This window comes from Lacerta agilis, chromosome 3, assembly GCF_009819535.1.
Source record: "Lacerta agilis isolate rLacAgi1 chromosome 3, rLacAgi1.pri, whole genome shotgun sequence".
Taxonomy (NCBI): Eukaryota; Metazoa; Chordata; class Lepidosauria; order Squamata; family Lacertidae; genus Lacerta; species Lacerta agilis.
This window is the reverse complement of record NC_046314.1, coordinates 77,655,957-77,674,674: the sequence shown is the minus strand read 5'-3', so window position 1 is coordinate 77,674,674 and position 18,718 is coordinate 77,655,957. Positions and strand designations below refer to the sequence as shown.

The 18,718-nt window shown below is 40.4% G+C and overlaps 2 protein-coding genes across 4 annotated transcripts in view; one reads left to right on the top strand and one right to left on the bottom strand.

Moving 5' to 3' along the window:
- CNST (consortin, connexin sorting protein) overlaps window positions 1–7,527 on the bottom strand; it is a 37,809-nt gene extending 30,282 nt beyond the window's left edge. Inside the window, exons 1-2 of one of the 3 annotated variants that reach the window (XM_033144397.1) lie at window positions 7,331–7,527; window positions 4,582–4,676 (exon numbers count right to left, since the gene is read on the bottom strand). The gene's annotated coding sequence lies outside the window, so the exon portion shown is untranslated. The remainder of the gene's footprint in view (window positions 1–4,581; window positions 4,677–7,330) is intronic. The other 2 variants (XM_033144395.1, XM_033144396.1) reach the window with 2 other exon arrangements.
- A 119-nt stretch (window positions 7,528–7,646) lies between these two features.
- On the top strand, window positions 7,647–18,122 carry TFB2M (transcription factor B2, mitochondrial). Its single transcript, XM_033144398.1, has 8 exons — window positions 7,647–8,006; window positions 9,791–9,879; window positions 10,350–10,503; window positions 11,019–11,167; window positions 13,323–13,412; window positions 14,027–14,089; window positions 16,290–16,441; window positions 17,323–18,122. The coding sequence occupies exons 1-8, from the start codon at window positions 7,667–7,669 to the stop codon at window positions 17,510–17,512; spliced, it is 1,227 nt and encodes a 408-aa protein (XP_033000289.1). The 5' UTR covers window positions 7,647–7,666; the 3' UTR covers window positions 17,513–18,122.
- The last annotated feature ends 596 nt before the right edge of the window (window positions 18,123–18,718 follow it).

Here is an 18,718-nt window from a genome sequence, read left to right as displayed (position 1 = left end):
TCACTCCCCTTTCTCCTGAGCTTGAACTGAACATACAAATTCTGAGCTCCCTTCAAAATGTAGAAAATATGCAGCAATATATTTTATGCTAACTGTGCAACGTGTAAGTTGTTCATCTATTAAAATCATATGATCTTCAAACATAATTCTTTATCTATCTATCAAATTTACATCCTACCCTTCCCTCCAAAAGGCAGCAAATATATTTGTAATAAAAACGTCTAAAAACAATCAAACACAGTGAAACATTTTATTCTCATGTTATACTCCATTCTAAACGCCTTTAAAAATCAAAATGCAGCTTATAAACAAACGAATGCAACCAATCATGTGTCTGAACACGCTGGTCGAAACACAAATATTTTCAGCAAGCATCTAAAGAATACAACAATGGCACCGGCCTAATGTCAGTTAGGAGTTCCAAAGTAAGGTGTGATACCTAATGAACGCAGTACAGAAACTGCATGACACTTGTAAAAGTCTAAGTTCTGCAGATCATTGATGCATATATTATCACTGATGCAGACACAATGCTATACAACGAACAAGGGAAGAAGATGAGAATTCATGAAGGAGCAGCATTGTCATTCTATGGTCTGCTCCCAATCATTTAATCAAGAGTGGCAGCATAATGTAACTCCAGGCCTTCTCCTGTGTGGGATACTTGTGCAGGACCATGGGGGCAGAGATGGGGAAACACATGACAGAAGACCTGGTTTTAAAGAGTGAAATGAGTAATTACTGAGAACAGAGGCACCAGCTTCTCCAGAAGGTTTGAGGTGTCTGCGCATGCAACGTCCTTTGATACTGAGGGGGCCCAGCCCCCTCAAAAAAATATTTGAGGCACTGAAACTAGGTGTTGGTGCCTATGACTGAAGAGTACATGGTTACCCTTTGTCTGCTAACATTGCTTCTCACAAAGAGGACAGAAATAGGGTGGAGAAGTCTTACTGCTGCAGGAAACAGGAAGTGGAATTAGACACACCTGGAGAATGCCTGATTGCAAAAGACACAGGCTTGCACCATGTGAGAGCAGAAAGATAGTTAGACTTAAGAAATTGGCACAGAAATGGAAGGAGCGAAACACTAATAATTACACATTAGGAGAGGGAGAGAGAGAAACAGAGCAGGTTTCCAGATTTTCAGCATGATCCAAGGATTTGGAATCATAGGGATAAACGAAAGTTGCCAGAGCAGCTAGAGGCACAAGTCTACAGTTACTGAAAGGCAAACTTTGAGAATACTGGTGATGATCTGGGGGGATGGAACAAAGGTACTTCCATTTGTTGTTCTTGAGGCCTGCACTGTGTGATCTGACTAACCCGAAGAACATAACAAACATAGAAGAGAGGCAAGGAAAAGAGCACACTTCAGCAAAATGTGGAACAGCTTAAGTGACAAGAGGACAAAGAAAGACTTAATAATGTAATATTTAAATGAAATAAAGAATTTTGTTTCTGAGATGGAAGATTGGACTGAGATAAAGCCAGTATGATTTGGCAAAGGTGAATGTCGTGTGTCAATCACAACAGATAGTCCCAAGCCCATACCACGTTTCAACATGCATGACAAGGCCGTCCCACATGCAAAACAAAGAGGTAGAGAAACATAACTTTACACCAATTAAAGTCACCAGTAGGGCTGTGCCAGTTGGAAGGAGATTTCTGTTTTATGTGGGCTAATTAATGTTCAAAATAGAGTTGGATACTTGTATCAGCAGCTAGCACACTGATCAGATGCACAGATAAGCTTTAGCATGCATTTGCAGTTCTTGCTCATCCCAGTCCAAAGACTTATCAACTATAAATGAGGACAGCCAATGTGCAACCAGATTTGCTTTTTTGGTCTTGCTCATTTCAGTCACCTGTGAAGCTAAAGGTGTTTTAGGGCATATGCAAAGTGCCAGTTGAACTGAGCATCTTTGTAACAAAAAATGACTGCAAAGCAGGTGAGGGATGAAGGAGTTATGGCTGTGGAAGAACAGTTGCTGCCTTTTTTGCTGCTTCAACTTTAAATGTAAAGGACAATGTACAGTTGTCTGATGTAAGAAGTAGCAACCCTATTATTAAATTATATGACCAGTGATATTTGCATTGGGATATAAACTTGCTTCATATATAGCTGAAAATGATGTATCTTTTCATTTTGTTTGATGAAGTGCTCTGATAGTTCAGGAACCTGCATACCAAAATCAATCTTCTTCAAAGATACCATTTTCTTTTCTTTCAGTATTAACATTTTACACTTAACAGGATCTAGAGCTTTGCCTTTATTATCTGGGGATCATGTATTATCTCCAAGTTTCAGTTTAAAAAAATAATAATTTAAATTTCTATTGATGCACAATTGAAACCATTATTGATTCCCTACTGTTTTGTTTAGACTATAATTTATCCATTCTCAAAAGCCATGACATATGGTTTCAGTAAATAAAGTGTTGTTTGCAATAGCAAATACTGACCTTCCTTCTGGCTAAGTATTTATTTTCATTTCTAAAGAGTGCCCATCTGTTTTTCTGAACACGTATACAAATTTTTCATCCAATTTCATTGTACTTGTACAATGACAATAAAGAAATCTTATACCTTATCTTATAAATTATTATTGAACACACTATTACAGAGCAATCCAATGTATGTCAACAGACCTGAATCTTAGAAGGGTGGGTTGTTTCTCATGCTTCAAAGGTTCTAAAATACCATGGCTTCCACTGATGTGATCAAAGTTCTGCTCACAGAACACTCTCACCAGTAGAATGGGGGACTTCCTGTGCTCATTTCGCCTTCCCTCTTGAAAGCATTTTCCAGTTTGAAGTAAAAACAGCCAAAAATGGCCTCCTCTTTTCTGCCAGGGAGATCCTCCACTACATGCAAAGTCTACCAGTCACAGAAAGAACAATTAGGATCCAAGTCTATATTTTCATCATACTTCATGAGGCACAGATTTACTACTACTATACAGGGTTGGGATGAACCATTTTGTAGAAAGATTTTGTAGACAGAACTTCTTGATCCTGATTTTCAGAAAATTAAGGGTCTGCCTTTAGGATCAGACTTTAGGCCTTCCTATGCACACAAATATCAAGTCCCATGTTCCACCTCTGATAACAAACGACAATTTTCATCACCAGCATGGTATGGTAGTTAAGAGTGCCAAGCTAGTGCCGGGGATACCCAGGTTCAAATTCCAACTTAGCCATGAAGTTCAATGTGTGTGACCTTGGGTTAGTCTCTAACTCAACCAATCTTACAGGGTTGTTATAGACTAAGGTGCAGGGTGGGACTAGCATGTAAACTAGGCTCCTTGGATAAAAGGATAGGAGGTGGAAGGTTTGCAACTAAAGTCACATGGCCTAGACATAATCAATGTCAGATATTTTGATTATTACTGTTACAAATTCTCTCCATGAGGTATCATAACACCACGAGTACACAGTGTAACGCATGCCAATGTTTTAAAATGAATAATTGTAGCACACAGTTTTTCAGTCACAAACATTTTATATCTTTGGCTCTGTCATGTTGGTGGATCAGTGCCTCCGTGAAAAATCAGGGCAGATGCTACTTTCCTGGGTAGATCATCCCAAGTAAGAAAGACATATCAAATATACTTAGTGATTTCTACTCGAGAAGTCAAGTTGAGGTCAGTTCCAGGAATGCAGCCTCAATAGGCAGGGCAGGGTGTAGCATGCACAGCTGCTAAAGCAGAGAAAGAAAGAGAGAGAGATCTAAGAGGCCCTTGGAGAAGCTGGGAACAAGACAAGGAATGGAACTGATGAGTTTTACACCATGAGAGCTTCACTGCATGGCTAAAGTCTATCGGTAAGAAGGGAAAATGTACAGAGGATTAGGGAAAGGAATGACCAATTGAGTGGAGAAACTACTGGTGGAAGTGCTTGAAACCCAGGAGGCCAGCAGCAGCGGCAGCAGCAGCAGCATGCAAATATGTGATAATAAAAAAGAATGTGGTCCCCTAATGCATGTTTAGGGCTAGTGCCAAACCCCAGTCCTAAAGAGAGAGGTGATATGGAGGAATGTTCGATCCTAAGTACCAGCAGTTCCCTAGTTAAAGAGTTTCCAGGGCTTACAGTTCTAACAGCTTCCATACTTTACAATTACTTATATCTTGCATACGTATAACATAATAATAGGTTAATTGAATAATCCTTACTTACATAAGATAAATCAGGCTTCATCAACCTCGGCACTCCAGATGTTTCTGGCCTACAACTCCCATGATCCCCTAGCTAGCAGGACCAGTGGTCAGGGATGATGGGAATTGTAGTCTCAAAACATCTAAAGGGCTGAGGTTGAGGAAGCCTGAGATAAATCTTAAGTATCAAAATGATTTCCCCCTTGAATTACTTCCTACAGTTTTAGATGTTGGCAAAAGTCGGTATAAAGCGCTGTGCAAAATAAATTTCATAGAAATTACTATTAATCTCTCTAATTTCATATGTGCAATTACAATATTTTCAAAAAATAAGAAAAAATGTTCAACTGATTTTAATATTTAAAATATACGAGCATGTTTACCATTGCCTTGAGTCTTGTTCTTTCTAAACCAGAGAACAGTACTTACCATTTTTCAAAACGGTTCTCAAAGGTATTGCAAGGGAAAGGAGATGCTTTTAGGCAACAAAGAATTAATACAGAGCTGTCAGGTATCTGTTCATTCTGCCAAAAGAGAAAAAAGAGGGAGGAAATAATGTAAATTAAAATATATCTTATAAGAAATGCTAGTACACTTGGGTGCTACCTAGAAGGGACAGCCTTGAAAACTAACCAAATGAAATGCAGAACTTCCAGAATACAATACTAATTAATTTTTATTGCTTAACATAGAGGGAGATAATTCATCCTCTTGGTACATCTGTGTGAATCTTCTGACCTTTAGATATCGAAGAGATGGGTTCTGAACAACAGTCCATTTACAAAGAATTTGCATTCATTTCTAAAAACAGTTCTGTATATAACAAGTGCTGTACAGAAACAAACTCAATCATCACAATTACTGACAGAAAGCCTAAAAAATTCTATTGACTAACAGTAACAGGCTTGTTGGGTTTTATTTTAATAAGTTTTTGTGAGTGATTATCAAAATGTGCAGAGCATAGGCCTTTATAGAAATGGTAAGGCTTGAAATTTATTCAAGTCAAGGGGATAGGCTGTCTTGCTAGATAGGACAGAGTTAATCTAAAACCAATTTCCTCAAGGCATGTTACAAATTAAACATTTATTAGTACAGTGAGACTGATCTTATTTGGAATATATGCATTACTTGTCTATCTCAGTGTAAGAAAGGAAAATAGATATAGTTTTTTGCTTTTTTTTTTACTTGAGAACTTTGAATTTCAATCAGAATATACATGCCACATCATAAACAGCTTTAAAACTTTCCCCAGTTGCTAAAGGGGGTAGCTGTGTGACACTGATGGCAGAGTATGCTTTTCTTTAAGAAACACAAGTCTGAAAACTTAATTGGGCATGGAAAATCAGCTGCCAGCATTCTTTGGATCCCAGCCTACTACTACTTCAAGCAGGCAAAGGAAAAAAAGGATAGTTCTTTTGGAAACTATGCCAACTGTATGGATACAGGAATAAATCAACTATTTGGAGGAAAGAGAGAGGCAGAAAAGCAAATATTTAGCCAGCATTTAGAAGGCTGCTAATATGAATCAAACAATTGATATTAACTGTGAATCTGACTACACTTTCTGCATAACACAAAATCAAGTAAGACTACTATACTCATGCAGTTGAGCAACTGGTTGGCACAACTTTCATTATCAATATCCTGTTGCAAAGAAATCTAATTTAAAATGATATATGATGAGTACATTTTGTGCAATAAAGATCAAAACAAAGCTTTCCATTCAAGAGGAAAAAAGCAAATAAAAAGGAAACAAACGACCAGCCATCTTTTGTTTATATGAAATATCACTCCAACTATCAAGCTGCATAGCTCTTAAAGGAAATCCTCAACTGAGAACACCAAAATTTGATTAGATAAGAGGGTATACTTAGTTCCAGATGCCATCTATGCACCTTCTCATATTTTTATCTGACAGATTATTACCAGTCTTGGAACTTTTTTTTTCCTTTTTTGATCCAAATTTAAAGCCTCTTCTAAAAAAACCAAACCCTTTGGCCCATTAGCCTACAGCAACATTTGACGGTCTGATGCTAGAGTAATAAAACACAGTGATCTGGGCAGCTCACAGGCAACCCTGAAGGGACACAATGGTCAGGAATGTATACAGTACTATGTTTAGGAATGTACTTGAGTATTGTAAACACTTAGTCACTACGGCACCTCACTGACCTGTCTAGTTTTATTTCAACCCCTTACATTCATCTGATAAATAGGGGAATATCAACAGAACCAAAGCCCAAGAGAAGGCAGATGGTTATGCATAGATCTTTAAAATAAGGGGGAAGTAATTATTACAACACTCTTATTATTCCTCATGTGGTTCGTTTCCCCCTCCCCCCCAAAATATTACTTACACAGCAACATCCCAATTTAGGGGAAAGCATGCAAAATTGCATTCAGACACGAACACACGATTGTGCTTGTGTGTTTTACAAACACGTTCATTTAGACTAGACTTCTGCGCTTTCCAGAGACAGGTCACTGGGCCAGGTGGACCAAAGCTGTATTCTCGCTCCGCTCTGAAGTCGAGCAGGTAACCTTGCAACAACCAGATCACGGTTGGCTTAAAAACAAACAACAACCCGGCAACAACTCCAAAGCTTGCCCACCCCGAGCTCCCTTAGAGGAAGTATGAGACTGAAGCGTGGCGAAGCAAGGGGAGAGCACAGCGTGCACGGCGCTGTTCGGAACAGGCTTAACAGCCGGCACGCAAAACCCACACGTAATTCAAAACAAGGATATTGAATCCACAAGAGAGTGACGTGGTAACGAAGAAACAAAATACAGCGACTGGCTAGCTTTGGCCGTTCATGGGGTGGGGAGTAAGGCAGGCGCCCCATAGACCCAAGGATGATCCTGCTACTCTCTCACCACGCAGGGCAGACCTGCGGTGGGTCTTTCCCGCCGTCCCCCCCCCCTCCGAGTCATTCCAGCCTAACTAGCAGCCCCTGCCCCACCAAATCCCAGGTGGCGCGAAGGAGCCCCCCCCCCCCTGTGCCCCACGCACACCGTCCCTCCATTACTTGCCCGCCCCTCTTCTCGCCCCGCTCACGCCGCCCTTAAAACCGGGTTTTCATTTCAGGAGGCAGAAAAACACGCAACCCTAAGGGAGGCGGGAGGAAGGAGGACCCCGCCGGCGGCCCCTATGGCAGCTCCGGCTTCCTTCTCCCCTCACCTGAGGTCGCGGCCGCCTCGCGCCGGCACAGCTGGGCTGAGAATGGACATCGAACGAAGCTACCTGTGACCCGGCTGCGGACTCCGGAGAATCAGCCGGCGGCGACGGCGAGAAGGTGAGCACCACAGAGCTCAGCAACGCCTAGAAGGGAGCCTGACCACGGAGAAGAGGCAGACTAGAGCGTCGCCCCAGCAACAGCGGTGCCGGAAACGGAACTGGTAGCCCAAGCCCCGCCGCTAAAGTCGTCCGGGTGCCGCGCATGCTGGTCGGCCTCGTACCCTGCAAGGTCACCCACGTGCGGTCGCTGAACGAGCGGGGCTGCCGAACTGGGGAGGGATGCTGCGTTCGGCGGTAGCGGTGGCGGCCTTGGCCCCGTCGGGCCTGCCAGGGCGCCCGTTGCTGCTGGCGGCTCTGAGCCTGTCGCCTGGGAAGCGGCTCTCTTCGCGAGGCCCGGCGGGTCAGAACGAACAGCGCCGTGGCCCGGCAAAAGCCCGCTTCCCTCTGCCGATCCCCGAGGTGGCCGAAACGGCCCGCTTGGTCGCGGAGAAGACGCGGGCCCCGCCACCCCTGCGAAGGTTCATCGCCTGCCCCGACCTCGCACATGCCGTGGCCTCCAGTCTGCAAAGCGGGAGGGGCTCCGAGGGGCAGGAGACGGTGGTGCTGGAATGCGAGCCAGGTGAGGGTTAGAAACGCTTGGTCCCAGTTAGTAGCATGACCCCCTTTACCTGTTACTTCGGCTTCTGCATCACTCGCTGCACCAGCAGTGCCCCGGGATCTTATTGGTAAGAGTTGAAAGGGACCCCAAGGGGCCACCTAGTCTAGTCCAGCCCCTTGTAATGCAAGAATCCTGCCCGTAGCCATCCCAGATGCACTGACCGATTGCACCACCTGCAAATAATTATTTTAGATTTAGAATAAAGAAACGGTGTTTTCAATGTAGGAACCTAGGAGAAAAGTATTATACCGAGTCACACCCTTAGTTGGTCTAGTTCTGTATCATCAACAACACTAGCTGGTAGTGGTTGCCCGGAGTTTAAGACCAGGGTCTCTCCCATTCCTACTTGGAGATGCCAGGAAATGAACTTGGCGCCTTATGCATGCACAGCATACATTCTGCCTGTGTGCGACGGGCCATGCCCAATATATAGGCAACGTACCAGAGAGTTTGCCAAGAGTATTTCAATTACTTTCAGAGCCTAGATTTAAACCAAATGTTTTTCTGTCTTGTGATTCTGTATCTTGATTGTTATGCTACTTAATTAGACAGTACTAAGGAAGCTCCCATTAGCATCTAAGGCCCCATTGTTCCTTCCCCTTTTTCCCTTGTGAAACTCACCCCAGTTTGCTCTCCTGGCAAATGGAACAGTAAAACTAATGAGCAAAATCTTCCACAGAAACTACATACAGTACAGTGTTAAGTTTACAAGGTGAGCTTCAAAACTCTGTTGAATGCAGTGCAAGGCATTTCTTGGAATTTCAGATGACAATTAATTAGGCTTCTCTAATTGAAATAACTAAGATCTGTGAAAGAGAGCTTTCAAAATCATGATTGAATGAATGCATATTGCAACATTTGGGACTTCATAGTTTTGAGGGGGGGAAAGGCAAGTATGGTGAGACATGGTAAAAGCAAATTAAAATTATGCATGATATGGAGAAAGTGAGTACAGAGACAGTTCCCCCACTTATAATACTAGAAGCTGGGGTCATCTACCAGTAATGTAGCTGAATGTTGTAAGATTCCAAGCAGACATCTACTTATTCACATTGCAGTTTAACTATGGAATCTGCTATCCCATGATGGCCACTAACTTTGACAACCTTATAAAGGGGTTAGACAGTTTCATGCAAAATGAATCTTATCAGTAGCTACTACTAGTGATGATGGCTGTTCACTACCTTCAGAATTTGAGGCAGTATGCCACTGAATGTCAGCTTCTGGAGAGTACAAGGGAGAGTACTGTTGCGCTCATGTCCTCTGTGGCTTCTGTTTGGCCACTGTGAGAACAGGATGCAAGTCTTAAGTGGGCCTTGGTCTGATATCACCTGAGATATTTCATTCTTAATATAGTTGTCCTACAGTTTCTTTTTTTAAAAATTAGTTGTTGGTGATTGCTGGCTATAGAGAGAAGTATGCTGGCAGAAACCCCAAAGTATATCAAGTTGGCCATTGTTTTCCTCCAGTTGTCTTCAGCTAAAGGTTATACTATTGAAAAGTTGTCCCTTCAATAGTTTTTTTTATTCACATTTCCTGCAATTTTTATTTCTTCTTTATGCTTGTATATAATATGTTGCAAGGGATAGAATCCAGTGGAGTCCCTTGAGAAGTTTTGCATGTTTACATTCATATTTATATTTTTCTCTTCCTAACTTACCGGGCCTTTGGGTTCTTCTTGGTCATTCTTTTAAACTAAAACTGTGTTTAATGCTGGTGTTGAACCCTGGATTTATTTATTTTAGGTCCTGGAGTCTTAACCCGAACATTACTCAATGCTGGTGCCCATGTCATAGCTCTGGAGAGTAATAAGTCATTTGTTCCTGACTTAGAGGTAGGTTTGTACATGGGGGTCTGAAATTTGTGGCTAAACAAAAAGATGAGATGATTGATGGTTTAGCTTTAGAACCTGGACCTCTCACAAAAATCTGTAAAAGGACAAAAATGAGAGATTTAATTTTTGTCAAAGTATATTGTTTTCCTGGCAGTTTAGTCATTGATTGTTCTTTTTCTTTATTATTTTTGTTTTCTTTTGGTTACAAATATGTCTCTATCACTCAATTTATGGTAAAAAAAAAAATTAAAACAAGATTTTTTTTTTAAACCAAGATAAAGGCACAGGATAAATCCCAGCATCTCTTGTTAAAAGGTCTTGAGCAGCAGCTCTGGAAAAATCACTGCATGAGATGTTGGAGAGATGCTGCTTTCTGAGTAGACAATATTTGGCTAGATGGGTTAATAGACTCATTCAGTAAAACCAATTCAGATGTTAATTTCACCTTCTAATGATTTGTTTCTGTTTAGTCTCTGAAGGAAAAATCAGATGGCCAGCTAGAAGTGGTGCATTGTGACTTTTTCAGATTGGACCCTATGGGTATTGGATCCTTGAAGCCACCTTTTATGTATTCTGAAAGACTTTTTGAGAATTTGGGCATCTTAACAGTTCCTTGGACAGCAGGTACTTAAAATTGGTACATATCAACTGCAAATAATTTGCAGATCAATATTTAATTGTTTCTATTTGGCTTTTCCATTTGGTGTGCTTGAGGCAGATTATCTTCAGATGAAACACCAGCAGTTAAATACATTGTAAAATGGTACCTGTTAAACATGTTTTTCCAAAGCTTTTTAGGAAGAGGAAAGTTTTCATGGCTTGCCTAAAGCCACTGCTTCCCAAGGGAGTGTTCCATAACTGCTTTGGGAACTATTATGATCCAAAGGTTGTGTATAAATATAAAAATGACTGTGGTGCCACCGTGGAGATAGCCCAATCTAATATTTGAATGTCAAAGCCTCACTAGAGGATTTAAGAGGTCTCATATGAAGGGTAGCAATATTCAAGGCATTAATGAAGTGGGAGGTATTTTTGTAATGATTCTGCTATTGTCTATTTATTTATTTGGTTGTTATTTTATTTAGTAGCGGTGCACATACACATTTTTTTTCATTCATTTTGGTTGATTTTCTGAACAGATGTTCCTCTAAAAGTGATTGGAATTGTGCCACAAAGAAAGGAAAGGAACCTGATTTGGAAGCTTCTCTATGCCTTATATGAACGCAGTTCTATATATAAATATGGAAGAACAGAACTGAACCTCTTTGTCAGTGAAAAAGAATACAAGGTATTTATGTAGAAGGTACCTTGATAATAGGCCAGCTGCTATGTGGTTGTGTTAAAATAATCAAACATACTTCGTAAAAGTTATTTTAATGCATTGTGTAGATGTATTAATTTTAATTTTTAAGCAAAGAACATTTCTGTATTTGTCAGTTCCATGAACAACAACAAAAGTTTTTAATAACTCTCAAATTGTATTGGCAGCAGGAAGGGTAGTAATTATGTGTTCCACAGTCAATGAATAGATAAGTGCAGATTTTTAAAATTTATAATGAAACATAACCTTGGTTTTGATGCGAGTAGGAAAAATATAGGTTGCCGTCCTAAAAGATTTGGCTTCCTCTTTCAGTAGGCCAAATATCAGTGGACAATTTCTGAACAGAGGTTCTGTGCCTGTTAGGAAAATTTTATCCCAGTTGGGGGGAAATGTACTTGACAAATATTCGGAGGAACAAAGCCCTTGTATTAAGTTAAGGTTCTCTGGACTAATTTCACAGAATATAATTAAGCTCTGGCAAGTATTGGGGATGGCAGTAATGATCAACAAGCACTCAGTGTGGTGTGGGGTAAGGAACTGGAAAATCCAACTGTTGATTACAAACAAGAATTATTGAAAAACTTAATCTGATCAAGTCCTGCCTCTTCAATTGGGTTAATCCAGAATGATCCATTTTGTATGTAAATGATTTCATTTGCATATAGTGCTTTTCACAATTATGGTCACATATACCACTTTACTGTTACTAAGAACTTTTTTATTTTACTATTTGCTTTTCACTACTGCCTATCAGATGCAATAAGGTATAAGAAGTGTTGTTTGCCATAAAACTCGAATAATTTTTCTAATCCATGGCATCTCTCATCTGAAGGAATGGTTTACTCATCTGTTCAGCTAATACCTCATTAAGGTGGAGTGCTGCAACAAAATGTTGGTATATTCCTGGTGTGCATGTAAAACTGGTGACTGGAGTTTGTGTGTGAATTTTTTAAAAAATGAGTCTTGGGTCTTACTTCATGTGCAAAACTTACTGAGATAGGTTGTGGTTTTGTTTTTGTTTTTTTCAACATTTGAAAGTTCAAAATATTTGGAAGTCAGTAAGACCTGGGGCTTCTGAATGCAGTGGCATGATTTGGCTTGGGGAGAGGTCTGAGGGGGCAGTTTAAATAAATTGAACTTTGCTCCACCCCAAGAGGAATCCAAAAGAGCCCCAGTCCTACCTCTGGCCTGCAGTATTAATGGTGGACTACATTACAGGGCTACTATAAGCTTCTCTGACTCCCCATAGCTCTCCAATGTGCAATAAGAGTATAACAGTGAACTGTACCCCAGGGTTCTCTCCCAGCCCAGCTTGAGGTACAGAGGTAAAACCATTGGCTGACTCTGTAAATTTTTTGTACTCTGTTTTAGCCAAACCTGCAGTAGGCATCTGCTACTTTTATACAGTACTGCAGAGTTGTTGTAGACTACCCAGAGCTGTATTCATTGTTGTCATATAAACCCCAGGATTGTCATAAACCACTCTTCCCCTTAATCCCTTCCAATGTGAATGAACTGGTTTTGCTTTGAATCGTCAACATTTCAAATATGAACTGAATTAGAAAGAGCAGGAACTCTATTCTTTGCTGTTATCTTGTGGGTATCTTATGTAATGGAATTGGGGTTGATAACTTGGTACACAATCTGAGGTACATTAAGATATTGGATTCTCCATTGATTTCTGTTCCTGATGACATTTTAAAAGAACCAGAAAATGAGTGAGTGGATATTGCTGTTTTTTTTTGCTATAAAAGGATGGACACTCTCCTTGGATGGTCAGAAATAGAATATTAGGTGATACAAAATGTATATATAAAGTACAATTATTATATCTTCAGAACTATAGCAACTGTTTTGGAAGAAAGGAAACAGTAGTACAGATGCTGAGTTAGCACAATCAGTTTCGTATTTTGACTCATGACCGAAAATACTGGTAGTACTGTAGTTCTGTTGTGGCATAACAGTGCTTCTAATATAGCCTTGAACAAGCGAGACTTGTATGTACCTTGATTCAACTTTCAGATGCTACTTGGAACTTCCTGCTTTAATCAAGCCTTCCATTGTTCATGATAAAGTCAGAAATTTTGCGTAAATATAAATGCTGATTTCTTTTCCTTGCCAGACTCTTGTTGCAAAGCCTGGGGAAACAAGAATCTATCAAGCACTAAGTGTACTATGGCAAACAGCCTGTGACATTCAGCTTCTGCGTATGGTGAGTGTTTAATACACGCAATGAATGAATGAATGAATGCACTAATACTGCTCTTATGGCTCTTAATAGTTAGGTGACATTTCTAGTGTGCCAGGTTTCACTTGGCTAGAAACTACTCCCATCCACCTGCTTGTAAGCAGGAAGCGCTTCCACCTGCACACAGGTGAGAATGTGCCTTCAAGGGATGCCACTCAGAAGGGCCCCTTGATCTTGTGGAGCAGCTTTTTTTTTTTGCAGGCATGCAACAGGAGGCAAATATTTAAATACCCTGTGTGTAAAAGGAAGATTACCTATGGCACTTTAGATCCCATTCTCCCAGATCTTTGTCATAATTTCTCAAGCAGTTATTTTGTCATTTCCTTAGCACTTATTGCTGTACAAATGCTTACATTCTTAATCAGAAGCCAAAGAGCTGCATGTGGTGCTCGTGTATGATCTGAACACCACATGCTTCACTGACGGGCAGTCTTGAGCTGCTCTGAATAGGTGCTGCTGAAAGTTGAGGGAACCTCTAGAGCAGGTGTTCCCAAACTGGCTTGTGGACCACCAGGGCTCTGTGGCATGTCCTTGTTGAATATTCATACTAAGTTGCATTACTGTTCCCTTCCTTCTAGGAACCTTGGCCTTCATTTTTGACTAATTCAAAAAATGGTGGACTCTCTATACCAAAGAGTGTGGTAAGCTAAACATACTTGAATGCTTAAGGAAATGCTGTGTGAATGCAAACATTCTCAGATTCATCAGAACTATTGTCCAGATTGCTTTTTTAGTGAGGGATACACAGGCTCATTCAGCTGTGCACTTAGCAGAGTAACCAGCTCTCCGTCTCCTAAATGTTTTTCGCGTAGGACAAATCTATATTGGTAGGGCTAGCGTCAGCAGCACTCATTGAAAATCCAGGTTGCAAAACATCTTTATTGCTATACTTTTGCAATACTTGCCACATCATTGTTATTGAATGGGGTTGGGGGTGGTTAATATGGTGATTCAAACAACATTGGTGCACATTATGCAAAATCCTGACTGGTGAACTAACGAACATTCATTGGACTTCAGGGAAGGTTTGATTTTGCTTAGTAGCAGCCCAGTGGAACAGGGAGTAAACCTTATACACACACACACAGAGAAAGAGAGAGCGCAAAGAATATAAATTGTAACTGTAATAGCAGCTGGATCGCGATCTGTCAGGGATTCTTTAGTTGTGATTCCTGCATTACACGAGTACCATTCTATGATTCTTTGTGTTATCCAGTTTATTGATCTGAAAAGAAGTTTGAATGGGGTTGCCCTTCAGCTCTCTTTATTCGACAAACAGGCCAAACCCTATGCCAAAGGATAAATGGACATAACTCTGATATCAGGAATCACAAGACAGAGAAACCAATAGGAGAACACTTCAGTCTCCCATGACATTCTATACAAGATCTCAAAGTACCGGTAGCTGTCTTACTACAAAGGAATTTCAGAAATAAACTGGAAAGAGAAGTTGCTGAATTGCAACTAATTACCAAACTTAAAACCATGGAAAGACCTGGTCTGAACAAAGACATTGGATTCTTATCTCATTATACATGACAAAGCTATCTTTAGCCATCTCACCCCTTGCCTTTTCCTGTAAGACCAATTGCAGTCGTTAAGTTGTCAACAGGTTTTCCACACCCATCAGCCAATCACCCATTCCCACCACCCTTCTGAGTAATACCCCTCCCCACTATCTCACTATATATAAGGGTCTGATGACTTCTGTTTCAGTGTATCTGAAGAAGTGTGCATGCACATGAAAGGTCATACCAAGAGCAAACTTAGTTGGTCTAAGGTGCTACTGGAAGGATTTGTTTTGACTATGGGAGACCAACACGGCTACCTACCTGTAACTGGAACAGAAGTAAATCCTACTGAATTCAAGTGGGTTTACTCTCAAATAAATGGGATTAGGTTTGCACTCTTGTTCCTGAATGAACAAAAGAACTGTTTGAAATGCTGCAATAGGCCTATACACTCAATGAGACTTACTCTTGAGTAAACCTACACAATCCTAAGCGCACATATACTTACAAGCAAAGCCTCATGATTCAAGAAGACTTGCTCCCAACATATATTGGAAGGATCAAGGGAACATTTACTTGGGTGTAAGCACCACCATTACAGAACTGAAGAAGCTTCACTGACTGAGTAAACCTGTTCTGACTGCACAGTTGCAGCAATGGCAGCCAGATTCATGCTATTAACCTGGGTAGGGGTGGGGAATATAAAACCCTCAAGGAGAGGCAACCATTCTGCTTTGGCTTCTTGGTCACCCTTTCCCCCAATGTGACTGCAACTCCTAGTGACTGTGAGTGGCTGCGCAAAGGAAGAACAAATCTGATGAACTTTACATTACACACACAAAAAGTAGAGTTGCCATACATCCAGGATTTCCCAGTCATGTCCTCTTTTTGGGGCCAGCATGCCCATCCAGGCAGATTTTTGCATTTTACATGACTTGTCTGGGTTTGGGTTTTTATATACTTTTTAATTTTTGGGCCCCTCCAGCCCCACAAAGCTGCCGGCAGCGCGAAAGGGGGGGCGCCGCCGGAGGGATCTTTGAACCATGGCACCGGATATCCTTAAGATGGCCCTGTTTATATCAATTAAAAATGCCCATCAATTTCACTGTTTATATGGGCAGACCCACATAAAACATGAACTAAGAATTACCATAATTCATTGGGGGAGGGAAAGAGCAACTGAGACCCCTGTTGTATGAGGAGTTCCCCACATATGGACCTATGATACACTTGCAGTATTGGTTTGCCCTTTCTGGAAGACTTATCACGTAAAAGACACATGAATTAAATTCTTGCATTAATATGTTTAATTTTTTTGTGTTATATGCAGCTGCTGCAGAATGACCACTTATGCTTAATACGGCTGACGCCGCGGAAGAATTTGTTTACAGACAGCTTGACAACTAGTAATTCAAGAATATTTGTTGTGATGGTGAAACAATGCCTTGCTAAAAGCAAGACTAAACTAATAGATAAATTAAAGTAAGTAAAAGTCCATGTCTTTAGCTGACATCCGGCATGGAAAAGAATTTAGTAGGACATGGCACAGCGTAAACCTGAACAATAGTATATTGCTTCAGTTTCAAAGTGCTGCACATCTTTAGATGTGTGACTAAAGTTCGAGAAGACTAGTCAGCTTTGTGGCTGGATACCTGAGCACAGTGGCTGACAGCCAAGTGGTTACTGAGCCAGTTTGACTTTTGAATTTTTTAAAACAGCAGAGGCCCTCCGTCCCATTGCCATATCAAATACTATATTTAAAAGCTGCTTTTATTTAAACATGGTTAGTTATTTGGCATGAAAAACACAAGGCCAAAGCCCTTTGGGGATGTAGAACTAGTTGCTTGGTTCTTTGGATCCTGAACAAAGATCTGTTTTAGGCATGCCTAAGGTAGGAATGTTTACTCTGAACAGGAGTCACAGTGCCATACCAAAAGCTGCTTCTGGAATTTCTTTCATTGCAGCAATAGGAAAAGGGAGGTTGGTGCTTGATAAAACTTAAGTTCCAACCACCACCAGAGGTTTAATTATTGGTCCTTTTATGTTTTAGACAGTCTTCATTTGTATACATGTAATCTCAAAAGCATCCTGGAAACAAGCTGTGATGCATTAACTAAAACACTGAATTCAGCGTTTGTGTTTTGGGGTTTCATGAGAGACACTGTGTTGCATAATTAGTTTAGCCATTGGAGTTATATTCACAATCTTAACCATTAATGGAAAATAATGACGTTTTAAGGAATGAAATCTGATGAGATCCATGTTAAAGTTTGGCTTTGTTTTAATAAGGTACTGAGCAGCATTATCTTTTAACTATCCCATTGTGACCGATTCCCTCTCCCCCCGCCTTTCTTCTGTTTCAGTTTATGGAGTTCCCAAAGTGGGAAGGAATTGTTGAGACAGTTGGAGATACCAGAAAATATTACAACGGGTAGTCTATATCCAGAGCAGTACAAAAGCCTTTTTGAGATTATGGAACAAGCTAATGAATTTGACCAAAGCTGGCTCTATGATGAAGATTCTTTGGAGGATAGCAGGGGCATCAATTTTTAAACTGAAACTGGTTTATTTCGAAAAGAAGCTTGTTATGATGCAAATGATAGTGGCCTGAAACCTCTTTATCAGTGAGGATAATTTAGTTGATAAATCATCAGATGAAGGTGATATGACATGAAAATTCAACATCTTACACATGCCCAATTGGTCCTCCATGGGAAATTTCATGTCATTGCCTTTTCTAAGGTGCAAGGCAAAATCCTTTGTTGTTCAAAACATAGTGAACTGTTTTCAGTCCTGTTTTTATTCCTTGTACTGTATTATAGCAGAGCTACTTTTGGAATATAAGACAAACATGGCATACTCTGCAGTTTGTCCAAAATTTGCCAAAAGAAGCAAGAAAATGTGTATTTCTGGTTTGTGCTCAAATACTTGAGTTACTCTAGAACTGGCCCCCAAATGGAAAAATGTTTGCAAAAATTGCTCTGCCTTGTATAAACATATGTATATAGTATATAGTGAATGCACTTCTGTTATCCTGTTTTCTGACCAGGATGTTAACTACTATGTAAACTAAGAGAGGTTTGTCTCATCACAAACCTTTTACTAATTTATAAAAATGTAAATATTTTCATTAAAAATGCAATAAAACACTATTTCTAGTCAAGAGACTGATTTCTTTTGCAACTGTATCATCCTGTCTACCCAGGCCCTTGTACACTGCTGTTTGAAGAGCTGTATGAAAATTTCTCAAATATAATAGCCAGAATCAAATTAAGTAATTCTGATAGTGTAGAAATTTCCATCTGTACAGCAAAACTTTCCCCTTGCTTGCTCTTCCCTTTTTCCACTTCATCCTCCCCAAATCTGCTCTGGAGGGCTGGGGCAGAGGAAGAGGAAGGGAACTTGTACAGCCCGAAGTTCATGTTCTAAGAACTAGCTTGTTTGACTGCCATAGAGGGGCAGGGGAAAGATACTGTAAACTTCTTTGTGGATACTGTTTGTGCTGTTGAGGAAGTAATGTATATAAAGCCAAAGAAAGCTGGGAAATGGGAGAGGAGAGATTATTAAAATGGAAGGACCTGTAAACACTCCTTGCACAAGGAAATCTGCAATCATAAGAAATTAATGTAGGATGATGATTAAATTTATTGTTAATATTCACCAGTAGGTCCACTAGGGTGGGTTACAGTAATTTAAAAGGAGTAGTTGAACTCCTGTTTTGTTTCTTTAAAATGTGTGTTGGATTCAGATTAAAGCTGC